Below are 27,651 nucleotides of genomic sequence, written 5' to 3'. Positions count from 1 at the left end.
TAGGTAAGTTCATGCTCGGTAGGTTTCCTCACACTTGCACCTTTCCCCTATTTCATTCGATGTGTATGTTACCGGAATTACGAGCACCTCGGTCTACCAGTCACCCTTTGGGCAAGTTCCAGTGCAAGTATTATTACTCTTTTGTCACTTTGCCACATCTATGGCCTTTCCCCATCAAAATGTATGTGGTTTGAAGAAATGAACATTTCAAAGGTACGGGCTGTGCTCAGTCCCGGACTGCCCGGATTAACGAGGTACGAGTGTATTTTCATCTGAAAAGGTGTGCGATTGAAGTCAATTTCAATTTTCATACTTGCGTAAGTAGTAAGTACAAGTATGCTTATCTACTACACCTCAACCCTTCGTGCTGACTTGCTGACTTGCGATTTTCCCACCCATCACCAACATTTCCAGATGACAAAATTTGTGATTTAACCCTCTCACTACCAGCAAGAGTAGATAAACAAGAGTGTGACACTCGCGGATGGGTTGGCCCACGGCGGAATTTTTTGTTGACGTAATCTTTTCGACGACGCACGCGCTGCGAGTCTTTCGGAAAGTTTTCCCTCGTGCTCTTGGCCGGGCTTTACACTACAAGGTCGGTGCCCAGCACGTGCTCTCACACTGCTCTGCGGCAAACTGCGCGTTTCTCTGAAAAACGGTGACGTCAACAAAACATTCCGCCGTGGGCGGGGGTATCTGCAGATTGTGCAGGAGAGATCCGGAGTTGCACACTCTTGTTTATCTACTCTTGCTACCAGCCATTCAAATATCAATCCACGCGGATCGATGCAATAGGCGATCACTAATTATTTCGTCACACGCTCAAATATTGTCGGATTATTACAAATGAGGGCTCTACGTCTTCAGAAAGACCTTGACTATCGACTGCAACTATCGCGTTCACTCCTTGGTGCATAATTGGCGCACGACGAAGCTCGAGGCTAGTGCGCGACTAAAAATGCGCATTCAAACATTTTGAGTCGCCGTCATGCTGAGAATAACTCTGATATCTTCTCGCTTACCTATGCATTTTGTGGCTGGAAAACCTTCGGGTTTTAAGTATTTTCACCAGAACTTCGTCTGGTTTCTATGAGCCACGATTTTACAAATCAGTGAGCCACTCGTGACAGATCGCGCTGCGCATATTTGTTTGAGTTTGAAAACGTCTTCTTCATCACGGCGCGGCACACACGAATGGCGCTTGGTGCTGTAGTTTCTATGAGTGCGTAGCTGCCACCATTAGCTTTCCAGAGAGTGGTTGTTTGTGGGAAATGGCCAAAGAAGAGTAATGATATAACAAAAGTCGTATTTCTGTAGACTGTGAATTGACTTAATTGCGAAACTAATGGGTAGTGAAATGGTTAATGGTGCCCGCTGGTTTGCAGTATGTGAGTAGCTGTCATAACAAATCGATTAGAGTCTGTTGGCTATGGGCGTTTGGTCATTCCAATCCGCTCAAATCCTGCACGTCTCGTTCTTGGTTTGTACTGAAGGCTGACGCGCACTAGTCGTGTGACCTCTTCAGTGATCCAAACCCAGCCTACGCGTACATGTTGGGGCGTATGGTACTCACTGCTGTGTAGAGGCGACGGCTCGATACCGGAACGGCTTGACAGCCAAATTTGTATAGACCCAAACCGATCATCAGCGTCGATTTTTTTCACTCGAAATATGTTTGTGGAAGGAAACTGGCATGTTGAAGTTTGCTCTGGGGCCAGAGTCAATCGAACTGAGCCACTCCTTTGTGTTGACCCATTGCCTCCAGGGGCATAGCACCCGCTTCGACTGGTACGACCATGGCCGTACCACTTTTTGAAAAGTGTGGTCTGTCCGAAATGTGCAAAACCGTAATAAAAAAATCAGGATCCATCGATATGCATATGCGCATCCGACTTTGACCTTTTTCTAGACTCGTAGATCTGTTATGCATCTGGAGTCGTACTGACTACTATACTCGACTCGACTGCACAGTACACTGCGCCAGAAGTGTGCCAGAAGTTCCAAGAACGCAGGATTTTGTGTCTTTTTTACAAAATGTCTTTTTTACAAAATTTCCCCGGGGGAGGTCCCCCGCACCCCCCTCCAACACGGCCTTCGGCCGCACCGACCTTCAGTCGTACCACTTCCAAAACCCCTCCTACGCCCCTGGCCTCCAAGTTGCCCAATTTTTCGCTTCAAATCAGAGGTGGCTCCAAACCGGACATGTTTTAGAGTGCACGTCAAATTCGCTCTGGGTCTGAAATTAGGTACCGTATTTTCTCTAATAAAAGCCCAGGTCTCCAATAATAGCCCAGTCTCCAATAATGAGGTTGGTTTGAAATAATAAGAGCATAGTCTCTATTAGTAGCGCGGGTCACAATTGGAGTATGCAACAAGTATATTGACTGCATATAAAACAGCAGTACAATATGCCAAGAACATATTTATAAGGAGCTTTTCGGTCTACTGCTTCCTTCCTGGCGCCAATGCTATTGTGAAACATCTGTTTTGACAATATTCCTGAGTTTAGGGTTGAAAAATCTGTCTTGATATGGTCAATTTATGCCTGTATAGACTGGAGTTGGCTTGATAGTTGACAATTGAAAAAATAATAGCCCAGTCTCTAATAATAGCCCAGTCTCTAATAGTAGCGCGGGTAGAGCTGTCACTGAAAAAATAAGAACACCGGGCTCTTATTAGAGAAAATACGGTAATTGCTATCGCTCCACGACGGCCAGTACAGAGTAACAATAAGCCTTGTGTGTGCTTCCATTAGTTTTGATTGGTATGCGGTGCTTTATTGGCGAGAGGCAAGCCGCTGTTTACCTGCGACAAGAAGTTGATTTTTCGAAAGTCGTAAAACTCAAGTCGCAGTGGGAAACAACACGTCAAAAACTCAAATGCTTGGTATGGCGCTTCTGGTCATCGCAGAGCGATGGAATTTTGGCGCTGAGTAAAACACATCGTAGTCTCACTGTCACATACGTTTTCTAATCAAAATACAAAGAGAGAAAGTGAATATTGAGACCGTTCCGGTTTGCAACCTATGTCCTATTTGAAACCGTCGCCTCTACTCACTGCTGTGTACATCTTGATACAGTACTCGACATCGTGGTATCTCATTCAGCCAATGTGAAATCCTAGTGGAAGATTTAAAATATCAGGACATGTGATAATGTAAAAATAAGGCGCACAGGCGGAGACCGCGTGTAGCAGCAGAGCTATCACTTCGGGGTTTTCTTCATTTGCAGCGCTTACAGTCCATTTCAAAACTATAGACGCGTACCTAGGCAAAAACCGTTATGCCAGCATCTATACCACATAAAATCTGTGATCACTTTGTGCATAAATTTTTCCAAATTGGGCGTCTGTTATCCAATCGTTTAGAAACTATATGAGAGTAATTGTGGAGCGGTCCTGAGCAATATTCCGAAAACTATTCTCAAAAAGTTCCAGCCAAATTTGAAATATTTCAAAAACCCTACGCGTCTATAGTTTTGAAATGGACTGTAGTAACTATTGCCACGGACTGTGCGGAACAGTGCTTCGCCTTTACTAGTAAACCATGGTAAACAGCAGTACTAGTATGTAATTGATACGTAATTACAAACACACTCACCGAAATCCGCCGAAAAAAACCCGGAAAAGAGACGCATCCGCAAAGCTCTGCTCGCTGTTCACTGTAGTGGAACGCGGCTGCCCGGCTTCGTAGCTGTCCGTGACGGTGTTCTCTCTGTCGGCCGATACGATTCACGTAACGACGTGCTAGAGTTTCAGCAGCCCGGTCAGCGCCTGTTCGCCTTCACGATCCACGGATTCAGTGCGGCGACGAAATAAATTGCATTCCGAATTAAATCCACGAGCACCGGAACCCTCATCTCATCACATTTTGTGGCCTTGTGTGTTGAATCGTCCTGTCCAATTCTGTGAGCACACAAGCATAGCCAAAATTGAGTTCGAGAGCCTGAACAAGGTCCGAAGATAAGATCAATGCTGTTGTTGCATGAGCGACGTGCCGCCCAAACAAGACAGTCTGAGATTTGGGAGAAGGTTCAGGACAGAGAAGGAAGCGCCGCAAACAGAGGAATAGGGGTAGCACAAACGTATGTCACGGTAAGCAAGGGCAGTGCGGCACTTATGCAACACAGGGCATACAGTCATCTTTGCCGACGACAGTCGGAGGAGGGGCCATAGAAACTCACCTCATGAAAGACGGAGACGAAACTGCGCTTGGAGAAAGAACACTGCACTCAAGTAAAAAGCAAGCCTCGCTAGCGCTCCGTATCACGATGGCCGTGATCGCGCACACAAACTCAGCTCAGATACTTCTTTGGCGAAAGAGCGCCTTACAGTTGCTCACCACGGTCGGGCAAGGTCTACAGCAAGGAATGTGTTTACGGTTGCAGCCCGAGTGTTCTGGATATGAGACGGCCGGTAAATCTGTCCCCCGTCATCATGGTCATTCCTAGGGCTTGAAAGTGCTACGTCACAGCATAGCAACAATTTCAAAAATTCAAAAACTGGATCCACTTGGATCCAGTTTTTGTATGGATCCAAGCATATTTCAAGCGGTCTTACTCACAGCAAGGTGATGTAGCCAGTGAAACTGACTGATTTGGCGGAGTGACCAGGCCTGCAGGTGACCATGGTGACACCTGGTGGCAAAGTAAAAGTCACACATGCATACGACATGAGTGGGTTGCTATGCACCCACATACTGAGGCAATAGGGCTTGAAAGTGCTACGTCACTCCATAGCAATGGCATAGCAACAATTTGAAAAATTCGAAAACTGGATCCACCTGGATCCAGTTTTTGTATGGATCCAAGCACATTTCAAGCGGTCTCACTCACAGCAAGGTGATGTTGCCAGTGAAACTGACTGATTTGGCTAGTGGGGGCGGGGTGACAACTGGTGGCGAAGTAAAAGTTGCACCTGCATACGACATGAGTGGGTTGCTATGCACCCACATACTGAGGCAATAGCAAAGTCACACCTTAGTGGATCCAAAATAGAAATCTGATGTCAATTTACTACTCCCAGGCCGTTTTTGACGTCATCACTTTCAAGCCCTATAGCAAAGTCACACCTTAGTGGATCCAAAATAGAAATCTGATGTCAACTTACTACTCCCTGGGCGTTTTTGACGTCATCACTTTCAAGACTGTAGCGGACATGGAAATCCACCGGGGCCGGCGCCCTCAGGCTCAGTGTGTGCAGAACGCTGCGTGCAGTGCACAAAGTCATGTTGATCCGATGCGACCAGCGCGCTGCTGCGCATAATGCATGTCCACGTTATCCACGGCTGCATGACCAGCGCCCTGGCCTGGGGCCGCTAGACGTGCGACCGGATTTCCATGTCCACGGTGCGACAGTGCAGTATGATGGCTAGGTTTGTGCGATCCCAAGAGTCAAAGACTAAACTAAAGCACAAGACAGTCGACTCCACTTATAACGAACTCACATATAGCGAATTTCGTGATAAAAGCGAACCATTGTCCATACGTAGTTCTACGTACCCGGGTGCGGTTTGTATACCCCTGTTTGAACCCATACAAAATTGACCCTTTATGGCGAACAGTTTTCGCTTATAACGAACCAAATCTTGTAGGGCTGCAAAGCAAGTGTGCTCATAGATTACTAGTAGTACATGTACAGTCTGTCATGGGCCACTTGCCAGTCATGATATACAAGTATATGACTGGCTGCTTGCATATTAAATGACGTGAGTGCATTACATTTTATTTATAACGAACTTCGCCTATAAAGAACTAATTCTCCTGATCACTTGTGTTTGTTACACATTATCAGGAGTCGACTGTACTCCGTAGATCTACAAGTATTTGCTGCGACGGTACATGGGTACCGTACAGTCCAGCGACGGTAGAGTCCCGCGACGGTACAGTCCCGCGACGCGACGGTACAGTCCCGCGAGTAGCCCTTTCCCAAAGATGCCAAAAAAATCCTTATCGCAAATTCGCAACGGTGCCAAAACAAATGAAAGTTGCTGAAATCGCATCCATATTAATTTTTCAGAAAAAGCTCAGAAGTTGCTAATACTAGTACTTCTCAAGTAAGTAATATCGCAACTCAAAATGCATGAAATGAGCGAGTTCTCGTGCATAATAATAATAATAATAAGATTATAACCAGGGAGTAGTAAAATCTATCACTCCCTTAGTATTGACTCACATACATGTAGATTTTTGCCATACCTAAGCAGTCAAATATTCCTGCATATTTCACTCCTTAGGGATATTGACTGCTTAAATTTGACTGCTATAAGGGGTTGCGCAGTTGAACGGTGCCTAGTGTGCAGCATTGTCACTGCATGAGTAGGTGGTGGTGCAACGGTTGTGCCATCATAAAACCGGGATTCATGAGGTTATCGTTCTGGAATTTGAAATACGGACTGTTTGTCGTGATAAATCTAATATTGACTTCGTACTTGGTCAGTATAGGAAATAAAAACCTCGTACTCAGTCAATATCAGATACGTATTTTACTACTCCCTAGCCCCTGATTATAACCAGGAGCCAAGTCGGCAAGTGTATAATAGATTTAATATACCGTACTGGCAATATATGTTGCCGCGTAACGCGTAACGCAGGGGGGTGCGGCGTAACGCGCGACCAGGCTAGTGCGACAAATTTTCGTTGAGTTCGTAACGCGCGTCCGGCGGGGTGCGGCGATCTTTTCATTGCAGTTTGCAAAAAATGATGCGGCAATAGCAAAAAAATGATGCGGCAATAGCAAAAAAGTGATGCGGCAATAGCAAAAAAAGGACTGCGGCAATATAGAAACCTGTGTAACGGCTCCTGTGCGACTTTGCATGTAACGCCCTGCGTGCGGCAAACATGTGCCAATGTAACGCTTCATGGCCTCACTGCGGCAACATATATTGCCAGTACGGTAATAATTATTATTAGATCCACAAAACGCGACACGTACGTGTACGTAGATCTACCCACCCTCGCTGTTGTTGCTGCTCGCCTCGGCGAAACGAGCACTGTTTCCGCACTGGAGCTTCGTGGTGAAATATTGCACTGCCGCCGGCCGGCTGAGTGTAGCGCTAGCTGTACTTTCTTCAGTTTTCATGCTACAGGCAGCTTATACATGACTGTACTTATAGAAGAGTTGTTGTAGGTAGCGAGGTGGTGTTAGTTTTGCTGCTTCGTGTCGAAAATTGTTGGGGTGCAGGCTATGTAAGAATCTGTGTAGGTTTTCATTGAAGTTTCCTGGTGCCTCGGAGGCTCTATTCGACTGCTACATACCATCACGACGTCGAGAACCGGTACACCGTTGGCGTTGATCTACAGCCTATCCGCCCACGACGTTCCAAGTCGTGTCCAGGATTCAAGCAAACCGTGACTCCAGGCTGCAGGAGCGCTCGTCGCTCGACTGTTCATCGTCCCCATTTGTCATGGTGTTCAAGTGATCATTCTGGGTAAGTGGTTAGCCAGTGTTGTTCAGTTCTTGGGTATTGTCGTTCGTTCTCGTTTCCTGAACAGGCCGCAGGGCATCGGTAACAGGTATGCATGGCTCATGCTACTGTGATGTGAGCGTCAGTCTCAACAACCCGATGGGCGCGTTCGATTACACACATTTCGGTGAATTCTACAATTAATTACAGTCTGTCCCTGCGGGAATTTGCGGAAAAAACTCTCGAAAACTTGCGCAAGAAATTGCGGCAGAAAACAACAGAAAACTGCGACGAAAAGTGCGGAATGATGCAGAACTTGCCAGGAATTTGTGGAATTATTTACAGAAAATTGCGGATTTGGGCCAAATCACGAAATTTGTTGCGTCGTATATCTACTCGGGAGTAGTCCGAGTCGTACTGTGCAAATAACCTACAGGATCATGGAAAGCACTGCGTGAAAAGTGCATAAAAAAGTGAGATATAGTGCAGAAAACAACAAAAAACGTGGGAAATCGCGGATTTTGCTGAGAATCGCGGGTTTGGGCGAAAATCGCGAAATTTGTTGCATCCGTGGAATCGCGATTTCCTGGAGGGTCAGTACAGTGGATGCACAGTTCGATTACACACATTCCGTCGTCAATTCCAATTCAGTCAATTCAGTCAATTCTGAAGAAATGGCGGAATTGCTAATTTCAGAATTGCTAATTCCAGAATTGACGCACTCAACGTAAACGCCATGCTAGGTCCACGTGCGTGCGCGAGGGTGCACAGAATCCCACGTGATCCCCATTTACGATTTTTACGTGTAGTCGTTCGTTTACATGGCTGCAATCCGTTCGTTCTGTTCATTCCAGAATTTCAAAACCTGGGCCCAAATGTGCAATCGAAAGCGCCCGAAGACTATGTGCCTGTGTACTGCGACTGCGCGTAAAGCACGGTTAATTGGTGTGGGTTATCTTCACTCAGTAGAGTCAAGTCGAGCGAGCGGCAACTCCTGGTGCCGAACGGCGGGCTCACGCTCCTACATGGCTATTTCCCCTTGTTTAACTAACCCCCAAGATGAAGAAGAAGAAGAAGTATAGTTGCCGACTGGCCGAAATGAAAAATAAGATAAAATAAAACCTGGTTACAGTCATTCATATTTTGTTCGCAATGTTGTTCACACCAAAGGACGCGGGGAATTCAAAACACGGTACATACACAGGGGCGGATCCAGAGAGAGATCTCTACAGGGGGGTTCCGGTTGAACCAAAATTGAACAGCCAAAATATTATGGAATCAGATTGTTTTGAAGTTGTGCGGTTGACATAGTCATGTAATTACGACAATCCGATTGTGTTAGTGGGAATCGCATACTTTTAAAACGCACTACGGACATAATATTTTTCCATCATCGACCACACCATAACTGCGCCCTCCAGCCGGCCTCGACACGTAACGTTGCCACAGCACACCACCATCGCTGGAGCGCGCAGTTGTGGTGTGGTGGACGATGGAAAGCCTGTACAGGGCCAAATGCTGCTGCTTACCCTACATTGTATATATTATTATTTAGTACGGACACATAATCATAATAATTATACTTGAGTTCATACATGGGTACGTGGAGAGCCAGGAATGCCGAAATGACAACTAAGTTACTTTCCCTGTCCATTTGTACTTTCGGAAAATTTTGGCATTTTTACGATGCGAAGTGCTCTATAGTCACAGGACAAGAGCATCGTCTTCACTTCAGTGACAGAAACAACAACAGCGAAACAGTGTCGACAATTGCAATTGCACAATCCTTCCAATGTCATCTAAACACATCGCTGGCGCAGCACTCCGTTCCTGCGGAGGAACAACTAGTCACTACTGCATGTAATGCTGCAGCAGGTAGAGATTACTGACTTTGCTTGGGTGTCGGAGCCCTCATCTTCTGAGGAGCTTGAACTCTACGTGTACGATTCGAAGTTCGTTGAAGAGTGTCATCACTCGGAACATCCTTTCTCTTCTGCAAAATAAATTGTCCAAGGAATACTGACCGCACCCATCCTGAGCAACAGTGAATGACAGCGCCAATGGAGATAAGTTTGGATCGTTTCGAAAGATCAAAAAGGAAACAACCGCCCAATGTTGTCTACAGTGTCCGTTTGTAAATCACGGACTTGAACACGAGTACAGACTATTAAAAGTACTTGTAGACTACCGATCCATGCAGTATCGATCTACCGAACGCGCATGCAGTGCACTGAGTCTGTACTCTTTGACTGCACTGACTGTGCATGTGATCGGACGGACGTCCTTTTGTGCACACATGATATTTTTCCATATTTCTCAGCACCACACTTTGCAAAATTTAGGGGGTTCCATGGAACCCCCGGAACCCCCCCCCCTGGATCCGCCACTGATACAGGAGATCTATTGAAACCGGGTCATATTGATAGTGCATGTACTGTCGTGGACATGGAAATCCAGTCGATAGACCGGGGCTGGCGCACTCAGCGCGTACAGAACCGTCAGTGCAAGTAGATCCGATGCGACTAGCGCGCTGCAGCGCATAATGTCATCAGGTCATGCATGTACTGCTTACCCACGGCTGCATGGCCAGTGCTCTGGGGCCGCTACTATTATGCGAGCGGATTTCCACGTACACGACAGTATAGTACCAACATACCTGCATATTAAAAGTCCTACCTGAATTCCGTACACAGAAGAACGTTGACTACTGGTCAGAGTGCTCTATGCACGACGTGCGTGGAATATAATTAAGGACTAACTTCGAAGTACCAGTACAGTCGTGGCCAAAAAATGCGACCCGTGACTCGAAGGCAGGTTCGCATTTCTATTTCACCATCCATGGTCGAATAACCCATCAGAAGGCCAGAGGGCATGAACCCTGGCGCTACTTTCAGCCCTTGATTCGGACTCCCCGATACACGTGCAATGAAAATGGAGTGATGCTTCCTTGCAAATTTGGTGAGCGGAGGGCTCCACATGCTTCTCCGGCTCTGGACACGTGGGAGCAGCCAACTTCCTCAAATTGATGTCATATGATGCAATGTGCGCGTATTATCAGACATATCTTGGACTTCAGCCAGTACAAAATAGCGCAAGGAAGCACACGTGATGCGTTGACAAGCAATACAAACACTGTAAATCACTCGGGCAAGAGGAGCATTGCATCAAAACAATGCCGTCAACTTGAAATTCTGTCGAAACAACACTGTATGCGGAAGTTGCCTACTCTTGGGGGTGATGTACTTTTGTCAACGCACAGAGCCCACTCTTGAAGCCTTGCCCACACTTCTACAAAAGTGTGAAATGCTTTTAAAATTAGCGTTTCTTTTGAATCTGCACCCGCTGAAAACGTTCTAAAGAATATAGCAACAAGGAGGACAAGTTTCGCTCTAAGCATTTCGTATAATTATGTCGACATGCATAACAGTAAAATGTGAACCAATGCCCCCCCCCCCCCCTTCCCAAACCAAAACACATCCTACACTACTGGTATTAGTAGGGTATTACAGTGAAACGTGTTCTCCTTGTTGCTATAATATAGCCGCTGTCTCGGAAATGTTTGTTCTAAAGAATGTTTTCCATTTCTATATCACTCATGATGTTCCAGGTTTATTTTGGTGCGGTTTGTTGCGTGCACATGCATCAACAGGTGGTGACTGACGTCCGTGACTTTTGTTGTCGCAGTTATGGCTGCAGCAGAGGTATGAATTATCCACACGTCATTGCTTTGCGTAATTCTGAAATTCTTACACACACACACACACACACACACACACACACACACTCACACATACAAATATACACACACACACTCACACACACACACACACACACACACACACACACACACACACACACACACACACACACACACACACACACAGTGGCCAAGTGCAAGTAATGTGCGCGTGCTTTTACATCTGCTGCAGCTAGCCACGGCTGTCCCGTCCCCCAATGAATGCTTGATCAACACAGCACAGATCTCAGTGCAAAAAAAGAACAGAACTTGCATGGCACGAGGTGTGCTGCTAAGAACGAGTCTTAACCAGGGAGTCATAAAATACCGGTATTTTACGACTCCCTAGTCGTAACGTGCTGGCAGCTTCTGTGATGCTAACCTCACGATATGCTAGCCGCTGGCGGCAGAACGTTTTCAGAATTTGGTACTTTTACTTTTTCTGCGCGGTTTCATGCATGTTTGGTATGTGGATAAAGACGTGGAGCAGAATTCAAGGAAGTGCCTGCCATAAGGTTTGTATGGTTCTGCCACTTTCACTGCTTTTGGAGCAGAATCTGCCATTTTTCTAGCATTATCTGCCAAGGTGTACTGTATACACTCTGTATGTTGTTATTGCAGAGTCACACGAGCAAAACATGGCCATGGTCAAGCCGGATGTTCCGCGGGTGGATCCCACACCTCCAAGCAACGCTCAGCTGCGGTGAACTTCGAGTGGAATGCTGTGCCAAGCGGTTGATCTCCGAAGCGCAGAAGAAGGAATTGATGACGATAAAAGATTCTGCCAAACACAATGACCGACTGCTAGATATTCTGAGGAGGGGTACAGCTGAGACCTTCCTCACCTTCTGCAATATTGTGCGTAGCATCGAACCTAAAGCAAATGTTTCAAAGTTCCTAGATGACATGCAGTCAGTGTATAGCTTCGTTGCAGGTAAGTAGCAACTTTATCAGTCAGGTGGCAGAGAGATACCAACAGAATTGTACACGGGGGGGGGGGGGGGGGGGGCTCGACCATCTGTGGTGTGGCGACTCTATGCTTGACCACATCAAGCACGTCTGAGGTGTGGTGACTATGTGCTAGAGCACATCTGTAGTGTGGTGACCATGTACCACCGGCAACCTCATAGTTGCCATTTTGCCTGTTAAGACTATGTAGTACGTATGACGGCCATTTTCTAGTGCGCTCACTGGACTACGCTGGCTACACACGGCCTACATGCCTGCCTGTACATGTACAGCCAATACTGCATGTCCTTGAGTCGCTTTGCTCCATATCTGTACAGTGCACATTGATGGCACCAACCTGCACTGAAGTTGTGCAAATGTGTTTGTCATGATGTGTGTGTGTGTGTGTGTGTGTGTGTGTGTGTGTGTGTGTGTGTGTGTGTGTGTGTGTGTGTGTGTGTGTGTGTGTGCGTGTGTGAGCGTGTGTGCGTGTGTGTACATGCAGGCACTTTTGTGAGGAAGTAAAACGCTTTGGCTATTTACTGTTCTCTGTGTCCTCTCTAATACAGGCAGTGAAGATGCAGCAACTAGAGTAAGTCGAAGTCAAACCAGCCCAGTTCACCAGGAACCCATTACCATCACCCAGCACCAGTCACCTGGTCACCGTGCCTGCAGGCTATAACTCACAGCATGTTGGGGCGACTTTCTGTCACTCGCGTTGAACCTTTTAACCTTTCGAGTTGAATCTTGGTGTGAAATTTGTCGCCTGCTGGCGTGGTGACCAGGTGACTGGTGTACGCAGGAGCACGCGACCGCTTGTTAAACCATGTTCGATTGGGAATAAGGGCCGAACGCTACATCGCAGCCTTTTCGGACTAAAACCATTCGACTCAGCGTCCAAAAGACTACAACATATGGACCAATCGGGGTCATCCGTGCTGTTATAAGAACGAAATGGCACTTTTAGTGACATTTTGCATACAAATCCCCATCTAGTAGGGCGCAGTCACCCAGTTTCGGTGGAAGTGCGCGAGTTCAATTGGGAACAAAGGAGGAAGGGAGCATCTCAGCTTCCTCGGACCAAGACCATTCGACTCAGCACCCCGAAGACTACAACTGGTGAAAATTAATTAAAGGCTTAACTTCCCCTTTATTGCATGTCAGGTCCCTGGCACCTAAATTTACATATGTACAGTATAGTGACACACTCGCATAACGTTGCTTGTCTGGGCTCACTTAGGGGTCAGTAAGTCAAGGCCGCGATCCCTGCTACAATAGTGAGCTGGGTACGATGGCAGTAATGTCAGAATCATATTTTGCCCTTTTGAAGAGGTCAAGGCGTTTCTTCATGATGATAATGCAGTTGAATTACTTGCTGGTGCATCCGTAAGTGGTGAGTATCACCAGCCGGTTCATATTAATGAACAGACTGGTGTTGAAAGAGTCAAGGACATGAGGTTGTTGTCATTTGGTAGAAAGGGTTGTATGACGTGTTGCAGCCTTTTTGATCAGCATAACTCGATTGAGGTCCCCGAAGGTTACTGTCGTCCATGATAATTCGATTGAGGTCCCCGAAGACCACAGGTTCTAAAAGTGTTATTCCCGTAGCTAAGCAAAAGACGTTACTTCAGTAATGTCTGGCGCTAGCCAGGGTCCACATAGCTTTAATTCCGTTTGTTTGTTTGTGCCTGACGACGTCGGCGTGCCTGGCGCTATCCCGTACATGTCCCGTACCGTACCATCAAATGCAAGATCATAATGTGAAGCAACTTGGAAGAATGTGTATGTATGCGAAGTGTATCAGGCAAATGCATGTAGGGCGATAGTGCGGGTTCGAATCCCATAATTATTATGTCTTGAAAAAACTGGAGGAATGAAAAAATTATAACATCTCTATGCTGTTTTTTGCCTAGGTCATCAAGGTGGTAGACGGTGTCGTATTATCGCATTATCACTTTTTTGGGTGTGCTGCTAATGGGCCGGGCATGTCACAGAGCAGAAGGCGTCGGCAGGAGTGCCTACACGGAGAGTAGAAGATGGTCCCTCGAGAGTCGCCGTGCCTGCAAAAGGCTAAGCCGACAACGAGAAACAATGGAGCAAGTATCCCATCGTTTGGAGACTCGCCGACTTCGTGAAAAGATGCAAAGACAGCAAGAGACCGCTGACCAGGCATCCAGTCGGCAGGAGAAAAGACGTGATCATAACCGAACTTGTTCGGTATGCGGTGACTGCGGTCCGCAGGCATAGGGCCGTCGCATTATCGTTAAAATGGTTTTGGGCGTGCTGCTAATGGTACGGGAATGAAATGATCGGGTAGGTTGCAGTGTTTTAATATGCCACTTTGTTGTATAAATAGAATGATGAGATGATTCACAGAGGACTATGAGGAAGACCAAAATGCCAGCTAGGGTGACAGTATTGAAGCGATTTTTTAGAACGAAACAACATTTCAAGTGAATTTTTGCACAAATCCCTTTCTAGTAATACGCCAACGCGTTCGCATTTCGGCGGATGTGCGCTGATTCGATTGGGTATGTAGGGTGCAGGGAGTGTTGCGGCTTTCTCGAACAAACACCATTCAACTCGGCAGCCCGAAGGTATTTCATGCTCAGTTCATTGTGTGTATGACTATCGTGTGCTGACTTTGCAGAGTCAAGCAGGCAACACAGGGCCATGGTCAAGCCCGGAGTTCCGCGAGTGGATTCCACGCCTCCAAGCAACGCTCAGCTGTTGCACAATCCGCACAGCGTGCCTGTCCAAAGGCCTGCTCACCGATACGCAGAAGAAGGAATTGATGGGAGTAGAAGATGATTCGGCCAAACACAATGACCGACTGCTAGACATGCTGAGCAGGGGTACAGCTGAGACGTTCCACACCTTCTGTAGTATAGTGCGTAGCACTGAACCCGAAGCAAACTTTTCAAAGTTCCTAGATGACATGCAGTCAGTGGATACCTTTGTTCCAGGTAAGACATGTGGAACCTGACAGAAGTTGCGCAGGGGACGGTGGAGAGGAGACGGTGTGTTGGGACACGTTAGGGTGGGATACGTTGGGGTGGGGAGCAATAGGCATGGGCTCCGGGTGGGACGCAAGATGCCCACACCCCAGAAGCTTTTGGGTTCCAAGGACCCTTGGCGAGTTGGCCATTCCCAGGATATCCAAACACCAGTGGCTGTAGTGCGTAGCCATGTGCTGTGGTGTTGTATACAGGTAGAGATCGGCTATACCATACAATAGCCTTTACTACAAAGTCGTAAAGTTATCACTTACATACTCTGAAGTACTACCTTGTCCAACCGCATGTGGTGATAATCGTCCATAGTGAACAAATCACACTTCTTTGAACACCAACGCTATAACAGATCACTTCCTGTACTCTGCCTGAAGAAGCTGGAGGTCTTGGCCAAACATGTCACCAACTGAATTTGTTGTCCTCGTATGTTTGTTGGCGCATGTGTTGGCGCATGTGGTGTTCAGTTTCTACAGAATGCAAGAAAGACTGCAATAAAGTGTTAGACCTGATGAAAGAGTTCTCATCACCGGAACGTCAACGGGTGGTCCACACTGCCGAGGATGTGGCACGAATGCGCACGTCACAGACCGTCCTTGACAGGAGAAAGAAACCCATCCACTTACCACAGCCAACCTCGCCTGTGACCATTGATCTGCTGAGGATGCAGAACATGGGAGAAGGTAGGCGAAGGGCTATTAGAGAGATTAAGCTGCACGTTAGTAATTTGCTTGACGTGACGTGCAGTTTTAGGTCAAACAGGTCTTCGATTGGCGTAAAACTCCAAATTTCGAGGGTCACATCAAAAATTAGGTGCAGCCTAACCTCTCTATTATCTACTGATGACTCGTTTGAACTCGGATCGTGAGCCAATGTTATCATGGAAAAAAGAAGGAGGATGTAATGTTTAAAGAGGCGTTTTAAGAATGCGATAAATAGAACAAAATTTAATGATGCCAACATAGCACCATGTAACAATCATGAAATGCAAACATGTATAAAATTCAATTTGTAAACGTTTTTCTTTCGATGGCCATCAGTGAACCTACATCGGATAGCGATTTACAGGTTTACAGGTAAATAAACAATAATTATACCATGTAGAGTAAAACCTGTAACTACAGACCACCGTGACCATGGTGACTACAGACCACCGTGACCATGGTAACTACAGACCACCGTGACCATGGTGACTACAGACCACCGTGACCATGGTAACTACAGACCACCGTGACCATGGTGACTACAGACCACCGTGACACTGCATGCAGCTTCCAGCACCTTTAACTGTGACAAACGGCTAGCACGACACAATACTCTGAAACTGTCGTCACCATACATCACTATTCGATGTAGGTTCACTGATGACCATCGAAAGAAAAACGTTTAAGAATCACTTTAATTCTTATGCAAAAGAGAAAGGACCCAGTATAAATTAATCCTTGGCTCTCCATCCGAGTCCATTAATTTTTATAATTTTTTTACATTTCATGATTGTTACATTGTATTATGTTGGCATCAATTGTTTTATTTATCTCTTTGATGAAACGCGTATTCAATCTACACGTAGAAGTATGTACGTTGCCCCATTGATTGCATTTACCCACTTGGAGACATCCGTTAGTGTCGGTTTTGCTCTCTCATTGTTCTTGTACATTGCAAGTACTTCATGTGCACTAAGCCATGCCTCGCATTTAAACTGGCGTGCGAGGTGATTTCTACCCAGTGCAATATACTATTCACTAGAATGTGTTCCGTTTTCATCATCCCGCTTCTGCTTTGGTCTTGCTCAGAACAACGACAAGCAGTGTTGACTGAAATCGATCGCTTGGCGTCTAGCGCTAGCATCACTGATGACCGTGTGGCGCAGGAATTGCAGTACCAGGGTCAGGTGACACGGGCGGATGGCCAAGTTGGTGAGCAATAGATTGTACCTGTCTAGTATATCACCATCTAAAGTGTGGTACTATCTCACCAAAACCAACACCAACACCCCGCTGCATGCTGTAGCAGCTGGTGCAATGGATGATGCTCTCCCCAAGGCTTTGTGGGTGCGCATACTCTTGCTTCTCTGCAATGCTCTCCAAAGCGGTCCCTGATACATTGCTCCGTATCTTCCACATACTCCTCTCCATGAAACAAACACAGCATTGACTGGATGATTGAGTAGATCACATTCGGCTACATAAACTGACCGTCACTCGTACCAACATCACATTCACAACATCCCCTTTGCCTCCACCTTCTTTTCTCCTTTCTGTACACCTCTCGGGAGGATGGGGGGGGGGGGCACTCAGGACTGGCGAATGAAGACAATACCAGCATATCGTTGGGAGATCTACCAAGCTGAAAGACACCACACGCGTTCCTGTTGTACGCAAATAGTCATGGACCAAACTGTAATCACTGATGAATGGAAACTTGAGGCTGGGCGCGAATGTATTCTCAGTGCGGCCGGTGGCTTGTCTTGGCATGGGTGCGCTCAAACCCATCCCTCTCAGTCGTCGTGTGAAACTGATCTGAACTGGCTTTCACGGTGTTCGGCATGTTTGTCAATTTTGCCTGTTTCTCGTCTGTCGCAGAAAAATCACCAGCTGATATACAAACAGAGTTAAGTAAGCACCCCTGTTTCATCAGTATGGGCACTGGATCTACCAGGGACGGCAGCAGAATTTCAGAGACCAAGCAGTACTTGAAGGATACTGGCTTCATCGACGAGAACACTGTGATCACAGAGATCACTGAGTATGAACTAGTCCCTGTGACTAGGCTGGTTATTCGTGACAGCAAACGACTGAAGTTTAAAGGTCAGCATTACTGTGCTAGCATGATTGCGTGATTGCTTGATAAGGTAGCTGCCGGATGCCGGATTGTTTGTCATTTTACAGAACTCACCCTGCTTTGGGAGCTCCGCTTGCCACCTTTCATGTATATACCGTATGTGTGTGTGTGTGTGTTAGAGTGTGTGTTTGTATGTGTGTGTGTGTGTGTGTGTGTGTGTGTGTGTGTGTGTGTGTGTGTGTGTGTGTGTGTGTGTGTGTGTGTGTGTGTGTGTGTGTGTGTGTGTGTGTGTGTGTGTGTGTGTGTGTGTGTGTGTGTGTGTGTGTGTGTGTGTGTGTGTGTGTGTGTGTGTGTGTGTGTGTGTGTGTGTGTGTGTGTGTGTGTGTGTGTGTGTGTGTGTGTGTGTGTGTGTGTGTGTGTGTGTGTGTGTGTGTGTGTGTGTGTGTGTGTGTGTGTGTGTGTGTGTGTGTGTGTGTGTGTGTGTGTGTGTGTGTGTGTGTGTGTGTGTGTGTGTGTGTGTGTGTGTGTGTGTGTGTGTGTGTGTGTGTGTGTGTGTGTGTGTGTGTGTGTGTGTGTGTGTGTGTGTGTGTGTGTGTGTGTGTGTGTGTGTGTGTGTGTGTGTGTGTGTGTGTGTGTTCACTGTTATTATTCTGAAACAGACGAGAGCTCGTATATAGTGAAGTTCATCATCGACTGTGAGTATAATCACAGAGCCTCGAGTTTCATTGACAGAGTCGTAGGTAACCTCTGCAATCTCCTTGGTGATCAGAGCATCCACGCAGACAGCGTCCACAGAGAGAGCGGAGGCACAGCAGTGTTTGTACAGATGTCTGCCCAGACTCATGCCAAGCTCTGGGAGTTCTGCAAGGATCGATCTAGCCTGCTCGCTGGTCAGCACATCCTCGAAGTGTCAACTGTGGACGGAGCGGTAGTTCTCAATTTCCGTCCCACGGCATGCAGTGGTGAAGGTAAGACGTATTGCTGCAGTAGGATTACACGGATAGCAGCTGTAGTTGTAGCATGGCTACTTTATGACACGTAATTTGTATACACATAAATAGTACACCGTAGGAATGCATGGATAGGCTGTGCGCATACTCGCACTGCCTTGTCTTCTTCTTCTCCTTGTGAGACAATGAACGAATATTGATAACTACTTACGTAACAACAAGTATGATTGTGCTTTGAGTGCTGAGAGTATACGAGTTACAATGGTGGCAGCGGAAAAATAGTCGTCGGTTTTGTCCACGGCTGGGAAGACGCCTCCGCAGGAGAGACAAGTTGCAGAGTCGACAAGTTCCAGAGAGTCTGAGACCAGTTCCAGCTACTCGGGAGACCAGCCCACAGACTAAGTTCTAATTTACTAGTATTGATCATTCTAGCCTTCGTCTCGTTTTCCATTCTTTACTCCTTGACTGATCGTTCGCGCTGTGCATGAGTAACAGTTTTGTTTGGTGTAGAAAGGGCTACATTTTCACAAAAATATTTTGCGCACGTGAGTGTGCGTGCATACTTAGCAAGTACACTGTTGACGTCATGTCCTGTGCACGTGTACGTCCGTTTGACGTAACCAGAATGTTTTGTGTACATGTGGGTCATTTTTTTTGTAACATTTTTCAAAAGTTTTTTTGAACTACAAATGTTTGTAGCTTGGGCCATTGCTAGTGGGATATCGAGATGGGCAAGTCCAAAGGCAGAAAGAAGACCAGGTCCCCTCGACCTCGTCCGTTCAAGATACCGTCTGACGAACATGCCAGTGCATCAGAGTTGCACCAGTCTAATGACACCGGAGTGCGTGATCAACTAGCTCAGGTGCTCGAGAAACTTGATCGCAGGTTGACCGACCTCGAAAAGAGACTCAGCTGTTTGGAAATTGTTGCTCCACGCACACAGGTTCCTGTAGGAGCAAGTTTCGAATTTGATCAGCCTCATAGTAGTAGCAGTGGTCGTGGACATTCGTATGGTCGTGGTGGTCAGGTGGAACCACCGATTTGTTGTGGTTGTGGACAACCTGGCCATTTTGCTCTAGATTGCCCACACAACCCTTGGCGCTCGGGAAACTGAGTACGACTGGTGGTGTGGGACAACTCCCAGTCGTTCACGAGGAGCCAACAGATGCAGTACGTATCGAGACTGTATCGTCAGTCCCTACGCTAGATCTCCATGTTCAAGGCAAGTGTGTAACGGCGTTAATTGACTCTGGTTCCTGTGTTTCTATGTTGCATGAGCAAACATTTTTGTCCACGTATGGTGATGTGCCCTTGCAAGCTGCTCCCCGTTTGTGTGCGGCTAATGGTGAGGGACTCCAGGTTCTGGGTGCTGTGGATATTGTATGCTGCATTGGAGAGCGTTCATTCTTGCATACATTTGTAGTGTCTCCTGATATCCGCCGTGATATGATATTGGGATCTGATTTCTTGTTTGACCATGGAGCATTATTGAACATTGCTCAAGGCACACTAACTTTTAATGATCTGTCAGTCCTGCTAGGCGTGAAAGCTACTAGTGTTGGTCCATCAGAGCCCAGTCCGGTTGTTGCGGCGGACGCTGACCCGCTATCTGACTCTTGGAGTAATGATAGTAATTCTGAGGAAGACCCGGGCACGTACTATTCCCGTGTCACTGTTTGTAGTAAATTAACTCTGCCTGCCGGCCATGTCGTGCTGGTCCCGTGCAAGTCGGTGCAAGAGGCATCTGTCACTGTGGATTGTGTTGCTGTTCCACTGGACTCATTCTTGTTAAAGTTTCCAGATGTGTCTGTGACCCCCAGTGTGGTTACGGTTGGACCTGGCAGGTCCGGTGCGGTAGTTGTGTTGGAGAATCACTCTGACTACCCAGTACAAATTGCTACAGATGTTGATATTGCAGAATTATCTCTTGTACCCGATAACTTGATTGGAGAGGATGATGATCCTGCTGATTCATCTGTTGCGGATATGCAACCGTTTGTGCTATCCCCTGAACGTGCCGAGATAATCCGTACGTATGTTGAGTCTCGGAATCATCTGGCAGTACCTGAAAAGAACAGACTTACAGAGCTTCTCCGTGAGAATCATGACTTGTTTCTCTTGCAGGAGGGTGATTTTGGTCCTTGTGATGTTTTGCCACATAGTAGTAGTACTGGTGATATACAGCCAGTTAAGCAGCCTACGCGCGCTTTGCAAGCTTTGCTGGATGGTTTGTTGTCCCGTGGTATACTCACCGAGTCCATTAGACCCTGGGCGTCGCCCATAGTTCTCGTTCCCATGAAGGACGGATCTCTCCGGTTATGTATCGACTACCGCAAGTTGAACAGCATTGCGGAGCCAGATGCGTATCCTATCCCACGTGTTGACGCCATATTGGACTCACTCTCTGGCTGTTCATGGTTCACTTGCCTGGATTTAGCGTCAGGATATTGGCAGGTTCCTAAGCACGAGGACGATACGGCAAAGACTGCCGTTACGACACCGTTGGGTTTGTGTGATTTCTTGGTTATGTCTGGCTGTAGAAATGGTCCAGCGACATTCCACCGTGTAATGGAAGCGGTGCTTCATGGTTTGTGTAGTGTGCCTAACCAACCATTCTGTCAAGTGTTTTTCAACAGTGTATTGAATGCCAGCTCTACCTTCACTGGACAGCTCCAGATCCTGCAGTCTGTATTTGGCCGGGTTCGTGCTGCTGGACTAAAGGTAAATTTGGAAAAATGTTCTTTTTTCCAACGGAAGGTGCTCTTCCTTGGCCATGAAGTTTCGGCTGAAGGTTTGGCTCCGGATCCCACCAGGGTTGAGGCTATTGTGAAGTGGGCCGTACCCCAGTCTGTACGAGGTGTACAGGTGTTTCTGGAGTACGCCGGGTTTTACCGCCGCTTCATCCGTGGTTTTGCTCAGCGCTCCGCTCCACTGAATGTATTAGCAGGCAAGGGTGCCAGCTTTACATGGACTAAGAGTAGTGATGCGGCGTTGACGGCTATGAAGCGGTCACTGACCACAGCCCCCGTGTTGGCGTATCCCGACTTTTCTGTTTCGTCTGGTGGCTTTATTTTGGACACTGACGCAAGCAAGGTGGCCATTGGGGCTGTCCTCAGCCAAATGCAAGATGGCGAGGAACGCCCCATTGCGTTCGGCAGCCGGGTCTTGACGAAGGCAGAGAGGAATTATGATGCCTCAGACCGGGAAACGCTTGCCCTTGTCCATTTCGCGAATCAGTTCCGGCACTATTTGCTTGGTCGGAATTTTATTGCCCGCACAGATAACACTGCCCTCACCGCACTGATGTCCGTGAAGGAACCACGCGGTCGAAAAGCTCGATGGGTGGAGCAACTCGCTGAGTACACCTTCACTACTGTTCACCGACCGGGTCGGCAATACTTGAATGCAGATGGTCTGTCGCGTTCCTTGTTGCCGGAGGTGCAACCATCCCATCTCGAGACTCCCGCAAATCAGCCAGAGCAAGCTAGTTCCTCTGCCACGACTGCGTCTGTGGATGTCGCCACTTCTGTACTTGCTGGTCTCTCCGCAACTGAGTTGGCTGCTGCCAAAGCTGTGAATGTCGACCTCTCAGTGGTCAGTTTGCCCAGGTACAATGCGGTGAGTGGAAAATTTGTTCGCCCTCCCGAAGGTTTCTGGCACTAGTCGTACCATGCGTTTGTTCTCGGCTAATGCAGTTGGATCAGAAGGAACATTCGGTTCGCATCTGATGCCTCACGGTGCTTACTCTGCAAGCCCTCGACAGCGACCATAGTCCGCTGTCGTCTACGCTCCCGCCGTCAACCAGAGCCCATCTTGCTCGCAATGCTGGACTGCCTGCGCGGTTTACTGATTTTGCTATGTCCTGAGTTATTTTATTTTTTATGTTTCTGTTTTCTTTCTCTATTCACGAGGGCGTGAATTTTTGGTAGGAGGAGGATAGTGTAGCATGGCTACTTTATGACACGTAATTTGTATACACATAAATAGTACACCGTAGGAATGCATGGATAGGCTGTGCGCATACTCGCACTGCCTTGTCTTCTTCTTCTCCTTGTGAGACAATGAACGAATATTGATAACTACTTACGTAACAACAAGTATGTGCTTTGAGTGCTGAGAGTATACGAGTTACAGTAGTAACCTGTAAGCGTTGGTTACATGATGATAGGGAGGTCATCACTAGTCAACAGACGACTGGCTGTCGTTTGGGAAAGTGGTTGCTGCCTGCATGTTTCGGTCCATGATGCTTGTCCACATAATTATCTTTTCTAGGAAACTCTCTTCATAGCCCAAAGTAGTTTTCACAACCAAATGGCTTTCTTGATATGCTTCAATTTACCTCGGGAGCAAAAGGTCCGAAACTCTTTGCATTCTTGTCCAGGTTTTAATCCTGATGACCTGGAGCACTTGGTTGAAGAGTTCTCCGAGAGATTTCCATCCATGGACCGAGATGAGCTGTCTGAAGCTGTGGCTGACCAACCGAACGTTGAGCATGCAATGATTGCAGTGACCAAGCTCGTCTTCGATGATGGCGGAGAAGGTTTGAAAGCGCTGCCTGAGATTCTTGGTGGTGAGTTTCAATACTTTTGTTTTGTGTTGTGTTGCGTGTACTATGTCTATGGGCCCTGTTGTCAATGTTTCGATAGGGATCTCAGCGCGTGAACTGCACAGCCAGTTTTGCGCAGGTGAAATTTTCTATCCCAAACGTGTCCAGTGCAGAAACCGTGAAGAAGAACATTTTCTCAAAATAAATCAAGCTGAAGAAAACATTTGAAATAGCTGAATGCTGCGTCCAGGAAAAAACGTTCTACAGCCATTTCCAAGCTACCTACGTCCCATTCACTCTCTCAGGGGAACTATGGAGGGTCAAAGAGCACAATATTTCACTCTCGGGCGCAGCGTGAACACCTCTTCTTCGGAGTGCGATGTCTTCTCTCTGAGTGATAATGGCGGCGATTTTCACGATGGCTGATACACTGAAAATCGAAGTTAGGACAATGTAACCGGGGAAAACGTCTGATTTTTCTACTGAAACTTCTCTGAAGTGGGTTTCTTGCCGCATAGCAAATTATAGGAAAATCGACTGGCAGGGGCGTAGGCAGTGCTTTGGCTGCCAAAGCACCCCCTAAAAAATTTCAATCGTGGTTCGCAGCTGGTTCGAGAGGGACCGTAATACGCGGACCGCTGATCAGTCACATGTGCAACTCTGCACACTGTGCACTGCAGTAGGTATTGTGCTACTGCAGTGCACAGTATTTTAGTCTGATGATTCGCCATTTTGCAATGAAACTTCTAGTCAAGGGCGACTCCACTTCGTACCTACCATTGTGCAGCATTACCTCAGACCTCAGCAGACTCAGCAAATAATAATGATTTGTATTGCACTCCACACGTTTTGTTAAAAGCAAAGAGGCATAAAATCACGCCATGGGTAGAAGTAGCAACACAGTCCATGGAAAACACAGCAGTTTGCTCGCACTATGTTTTGTGTAACGTGCATGTGCATGTAGTTCTGACGGTTGAGTGTTCGCATTGGAGGTTGTAGAAAAGCAAAGAAGACTCTTTCATGTGTTTCAAGTGTTGGTACAGCAGCAGAACAGTGAAAGAAACATTGAAGTGAAGTTTTTTGGTGGGAAATATGGGGTATGTTTGATCAAGGATGCCTTACTGCACTATCAAACACAATGAAGAGAAAAAGGGTTGAGAACTCTGACTTTGAAAGTTCGATGGAGAGTGTGATGATTCTGGAGAAAGCAGCATCCAGGGCTAAGCTCATCATTAGTTGGAAGCAGGAATGCAGTAAACATTACGACTACCTGGTTGGAGGTTTGCCATTCCCTGATTGATTTTCAGCGTCAAATGTGGGGTAATTTTGCCCCCTCCCCCACACCCCTCCCCCACACCGTATCGCGGATCAAAAATTTGAGTGTATGTACATGTACTTTGTATGTGGGGAAAGTCGTGCCCCCCCCCCCCTTGATCACTATCCCGGCTACACCCCTGATTTGGGCGATATCATATCGCCTTGGCCACGCCATCCTTTGGCGGGAATTACCATGAGTTTTCGAACGACGATGAAGATGACGATTCCGCTAGTGTCGATCGTCAACATTTTTTTCTACAAATGCCTAAAATCAACAATCGGCCATTTTGTAGCTGTGTCCGCGAGCTGCACTCAAAACTCAATGACGCAATGTATGCGCAAACACCCTGCGCAGTGCACACGCTGAGATCCCAATTTGTGAGCAGCAGTTACCAATGGTGTGGGTGAGGCCCATGTATGGCGAAGTGTGATACATGCATCTATTCATATAGTTTTGTATCTTGGTAGTTGTAGATAATTATTTTTTTCAGCCAGACCCCCCCCCCCCCCCTTGAACTTCTCCAATCCAATTTTCTTCAAGTAGACTTCACAGCAAGTCTGTGGACGGTTTTCCCCTTTTAGGTAATGTGCGTGTGTGTGTGTGTGTGGGGGGGGGGTACATATGAATATCTTGCATCTTAGCACCAGCAACGTCACTCGCTGTTACATAGGGTTCACAGAAGTATTTTTTTTTACGATGCGATGTGTGTTGCGACGGCCGCGAAACCGGGAAATCCTCCAATCACACCCATCGCATAGCTCACGCAACCGTCGCAACCGGATGCTCTCAGAAGTTGAGCTGGGCTGACGGGACATGCTATGCGATGTAGAATTTGGACCTTCTTTGCAGCAAAGTTGTACAAACGGTTCAAGACAGTTGATTGCTTGTAGATTTGTATACTATGTTGTACCGGGCTACACAAATGCCATGGTGACGTACGCATTTGCATTGAGCTTTGAGGCACGTCCTCTAGGCGTCGTCGCATCGCTGACTTATTCTGTGAATGGAAATTTGTGAGTTTACATCGCACCGCTGCGTCGCAAATTGCGTCGTACCGCGCATAGAATAGCAAGAATGCTTCTGTGAATCCCTCCGAAGTCTAAGACGTAAGGAGAACGCGTGACCCTGCAGTCGTAACATTATGCTTTTCCTTTCCCCGTCCGGTCTTTTTTCTGTGTCGTGTTAGGTGTGGTGGCAAGAAAGGCAAATTCGACCGCTGCTCACGTTGACCGTAAGTGCACAAATATGGCTGTGATGAAACCTTGGTCCATCACCATGCACTTGCCATTATGTACATGTCGGTGTTCGTGTGCATGCATGTGCGCATGCGTGTATGCGCGTGTGTGTGTGGGGGGGGGGGGAGGGTAAGGCGGAGGGGTGCGTGCGTGTATGCTAGGCTTTGGTTTGAAGACCATCTTCTTTTTTCTTCCAACTTGTCATGCGTTTTCTAGTTTCATGGTGTGGAGGAGAAACAGTAACTGGTTTTTGTTTATAGGGTATTCACAAGACAGGCAAATCCACGTGCACCGGAAAGTTGCAATGGTATTTTACCTGTGAACGAGAAAAGTGGCTGAAAGTGGCCGAAAAGTGCAAGCGAGCTGGGGGCCCACTTTCACGAGTACATTCACACCAAAAAGCGCGAAACAAGACTTGATTTTTTACGCGGCTCTTTAGAACATGATAATTATTATTGTATGCGTGTTTTGAAAATTTGAAATACCCATGGCTACTGGTCAGTGAAGCATTCAAAAATGCAAACGTGCCTGTCGTCGAGTGCAGCTGTGTGAATCCACACAGTCACTTTTCTCGTATATCACTCCCTGTAAAACGTGCAAGTGCCTGTCGTGTGAATTGTGTATTAGCCAATGGTGTGTCTGCACTGTCTTTCGGTTTTAGTCTCCAGCCAAGAACCTTGAATGGCGTCTCTGTTATTTCTATCGCGGGAATCACTGATTTCTTTTGGTTCTGAGACCAATTATCTCTGGGGGCGTTTACTTACCCAGATCTGCAGAGGGAAGCGAAAATCAGAACTCCTATCTCTCGGGTAGGAAAGAATTGCAGCGAAAAAGACAACCTCTTCAAGACAAGAACAGAAATTTGTCCTCGCATCTTGCACGAGCTCCAGTCGACGGGATAAGGTGCCCATTGGAAACTCAAAAAGCGTTGGTGACGCGACTTTTGTTTGTCACCACTTTGGCCTGCGGTATTCATTTTCAAGGGGCGTGACACCAACGCTTCGACAACCTTCTTATCGGCTGTAGCAGAATTTAGTGTGTCATGACAGTGCAGAATAATGCTTCAGGCTTGAATCTTTTTTCCAGCCGTTCTGTTTCAATTTATTGTTTTGTCTCCTTTGTTGCAGATGCTGAAGAGGCCATTTCAACCAGTGTCTCTGCCAACACTGGACATGCAGTAGAAATCCAGGGAGCTGACGATGAGCTGTCTCTCGGGCCGCAACCAGAGTCCCAGGTAAGAAGAGACCAGATGTAAATGCTGTGTGATGCTGAGACAGATTTAGGTGTGTGTGGGGGGGGGGGGGGGGGAGGGGCACATGTACCCCTTGAAACGTTTGACGTGGAGCGAATCCTATTTCGATGAAATGTAGGCGGTCAGGATACAACATTATGATTCAGCAAGGGAAAACTTCCGAACGGAAAGAAGCCTATGCGAGTGTCACCTGCCCATGTCATGTCATGCTCACGGTGGAAACAGTGAACCATATCACTACATAGCCATCCTCTTCTTCCCCTCCTCCTCCTCCTCTTCTTCCCCCCCCCCCCTCCACCCCCAGCTCCTCCTACTAACTAGCATTCGCCTGCTCCCCTCTCTATTTATCTTTGGGCAAAGGACACTATGCACAATATTCTTCACTATTGGGTATGATTGCAACTTGCAGTGAGGAGTGGTGCTTTTTGCAAGTAGCATACCCTGTCTGAAACCGCCTGCCATATCTTGA

At 47.1% G+C, this 27,651-nt stretch overlaps 2 protein-coding genes across 3 annotated transcripts in view; one reads left to right on the top strand and one right to left on the bottom strand.

Annotated features, from left to right (window-relative positions):
• LOC135825335 (uncharacterized) overlaps positions 1-4,363 on the bottom strand; it is a 35,766-nt gene extending 31,403 nt beyond the window's left edge. The window contains exons 1-2 of the mRNA XM_065338070.1: positions 4,185-4,363; positions 3,602-3,906 (exon numbers count right to left, since the gene is read on the bottom strand). The gene's annotated coding sequence lies outside the window, so the exon portion shown is untranslated. The remainder of the gene's footprint in view (positions 1-3,601; positions 3,907-4,184) is intronic.
• A 2,625-nt stretch (positions 4,364-6,988) lies between these two features.
• On the top strand, positions 6,989-19,279 carry LOC135824800 (uncharacterized). 2 transcript variants are annotated; one of them, XM_065337511.1, is made up of 9 exons: positions 6,989-7,429; positions 11,055-11,106; positions 11,763-12,075; positions 12,659-12,681; positions 14,740-15,055; positions 15,568-15,783; positions 16,894-17,016; positions 17,683-17,907; positions 18,541-19,279. In XM_065337511.1, exons 2-9 carry the CDS (start codon positions 11,092-11,094, stop codon positions 18,921-18,923), a joined length of 1,614 nt encoding a protein of 537 aa, XP_065193583.1. In that variant the 5' UTR covers positions 6,989-7,429; positions 11,055-11,091; the 3' UTR covers positions 18,924-19,279. The 2 variants fall into 2 exon arrangements, with proteins under 2 accessions (XP_065193583.1, XP_065193584.1); XM_065337512.1 differs by having other exon boundaries at positions 11,013-11,106.
• Positions 19,280-27,651: the final 8,372 nt, after the last annotated feature.

This window comes from Sycon ciliatum, chromosome 9 (genome assembly GCF_964019385.1).
Source record: "Sycon ciliatum chromosome 9, ocSycCili1.1, whole genome shotgun sequence".
Taxonomy (NCBI): Eukaryota; Metazoa; Porifera; class Calcarea; order Leucosolenida; family Sycettidae; genus Sycon; species Sycon ciliatum.
This window is presented reverse-complemented; position numbering and strand designations above follow the sequence as displayed.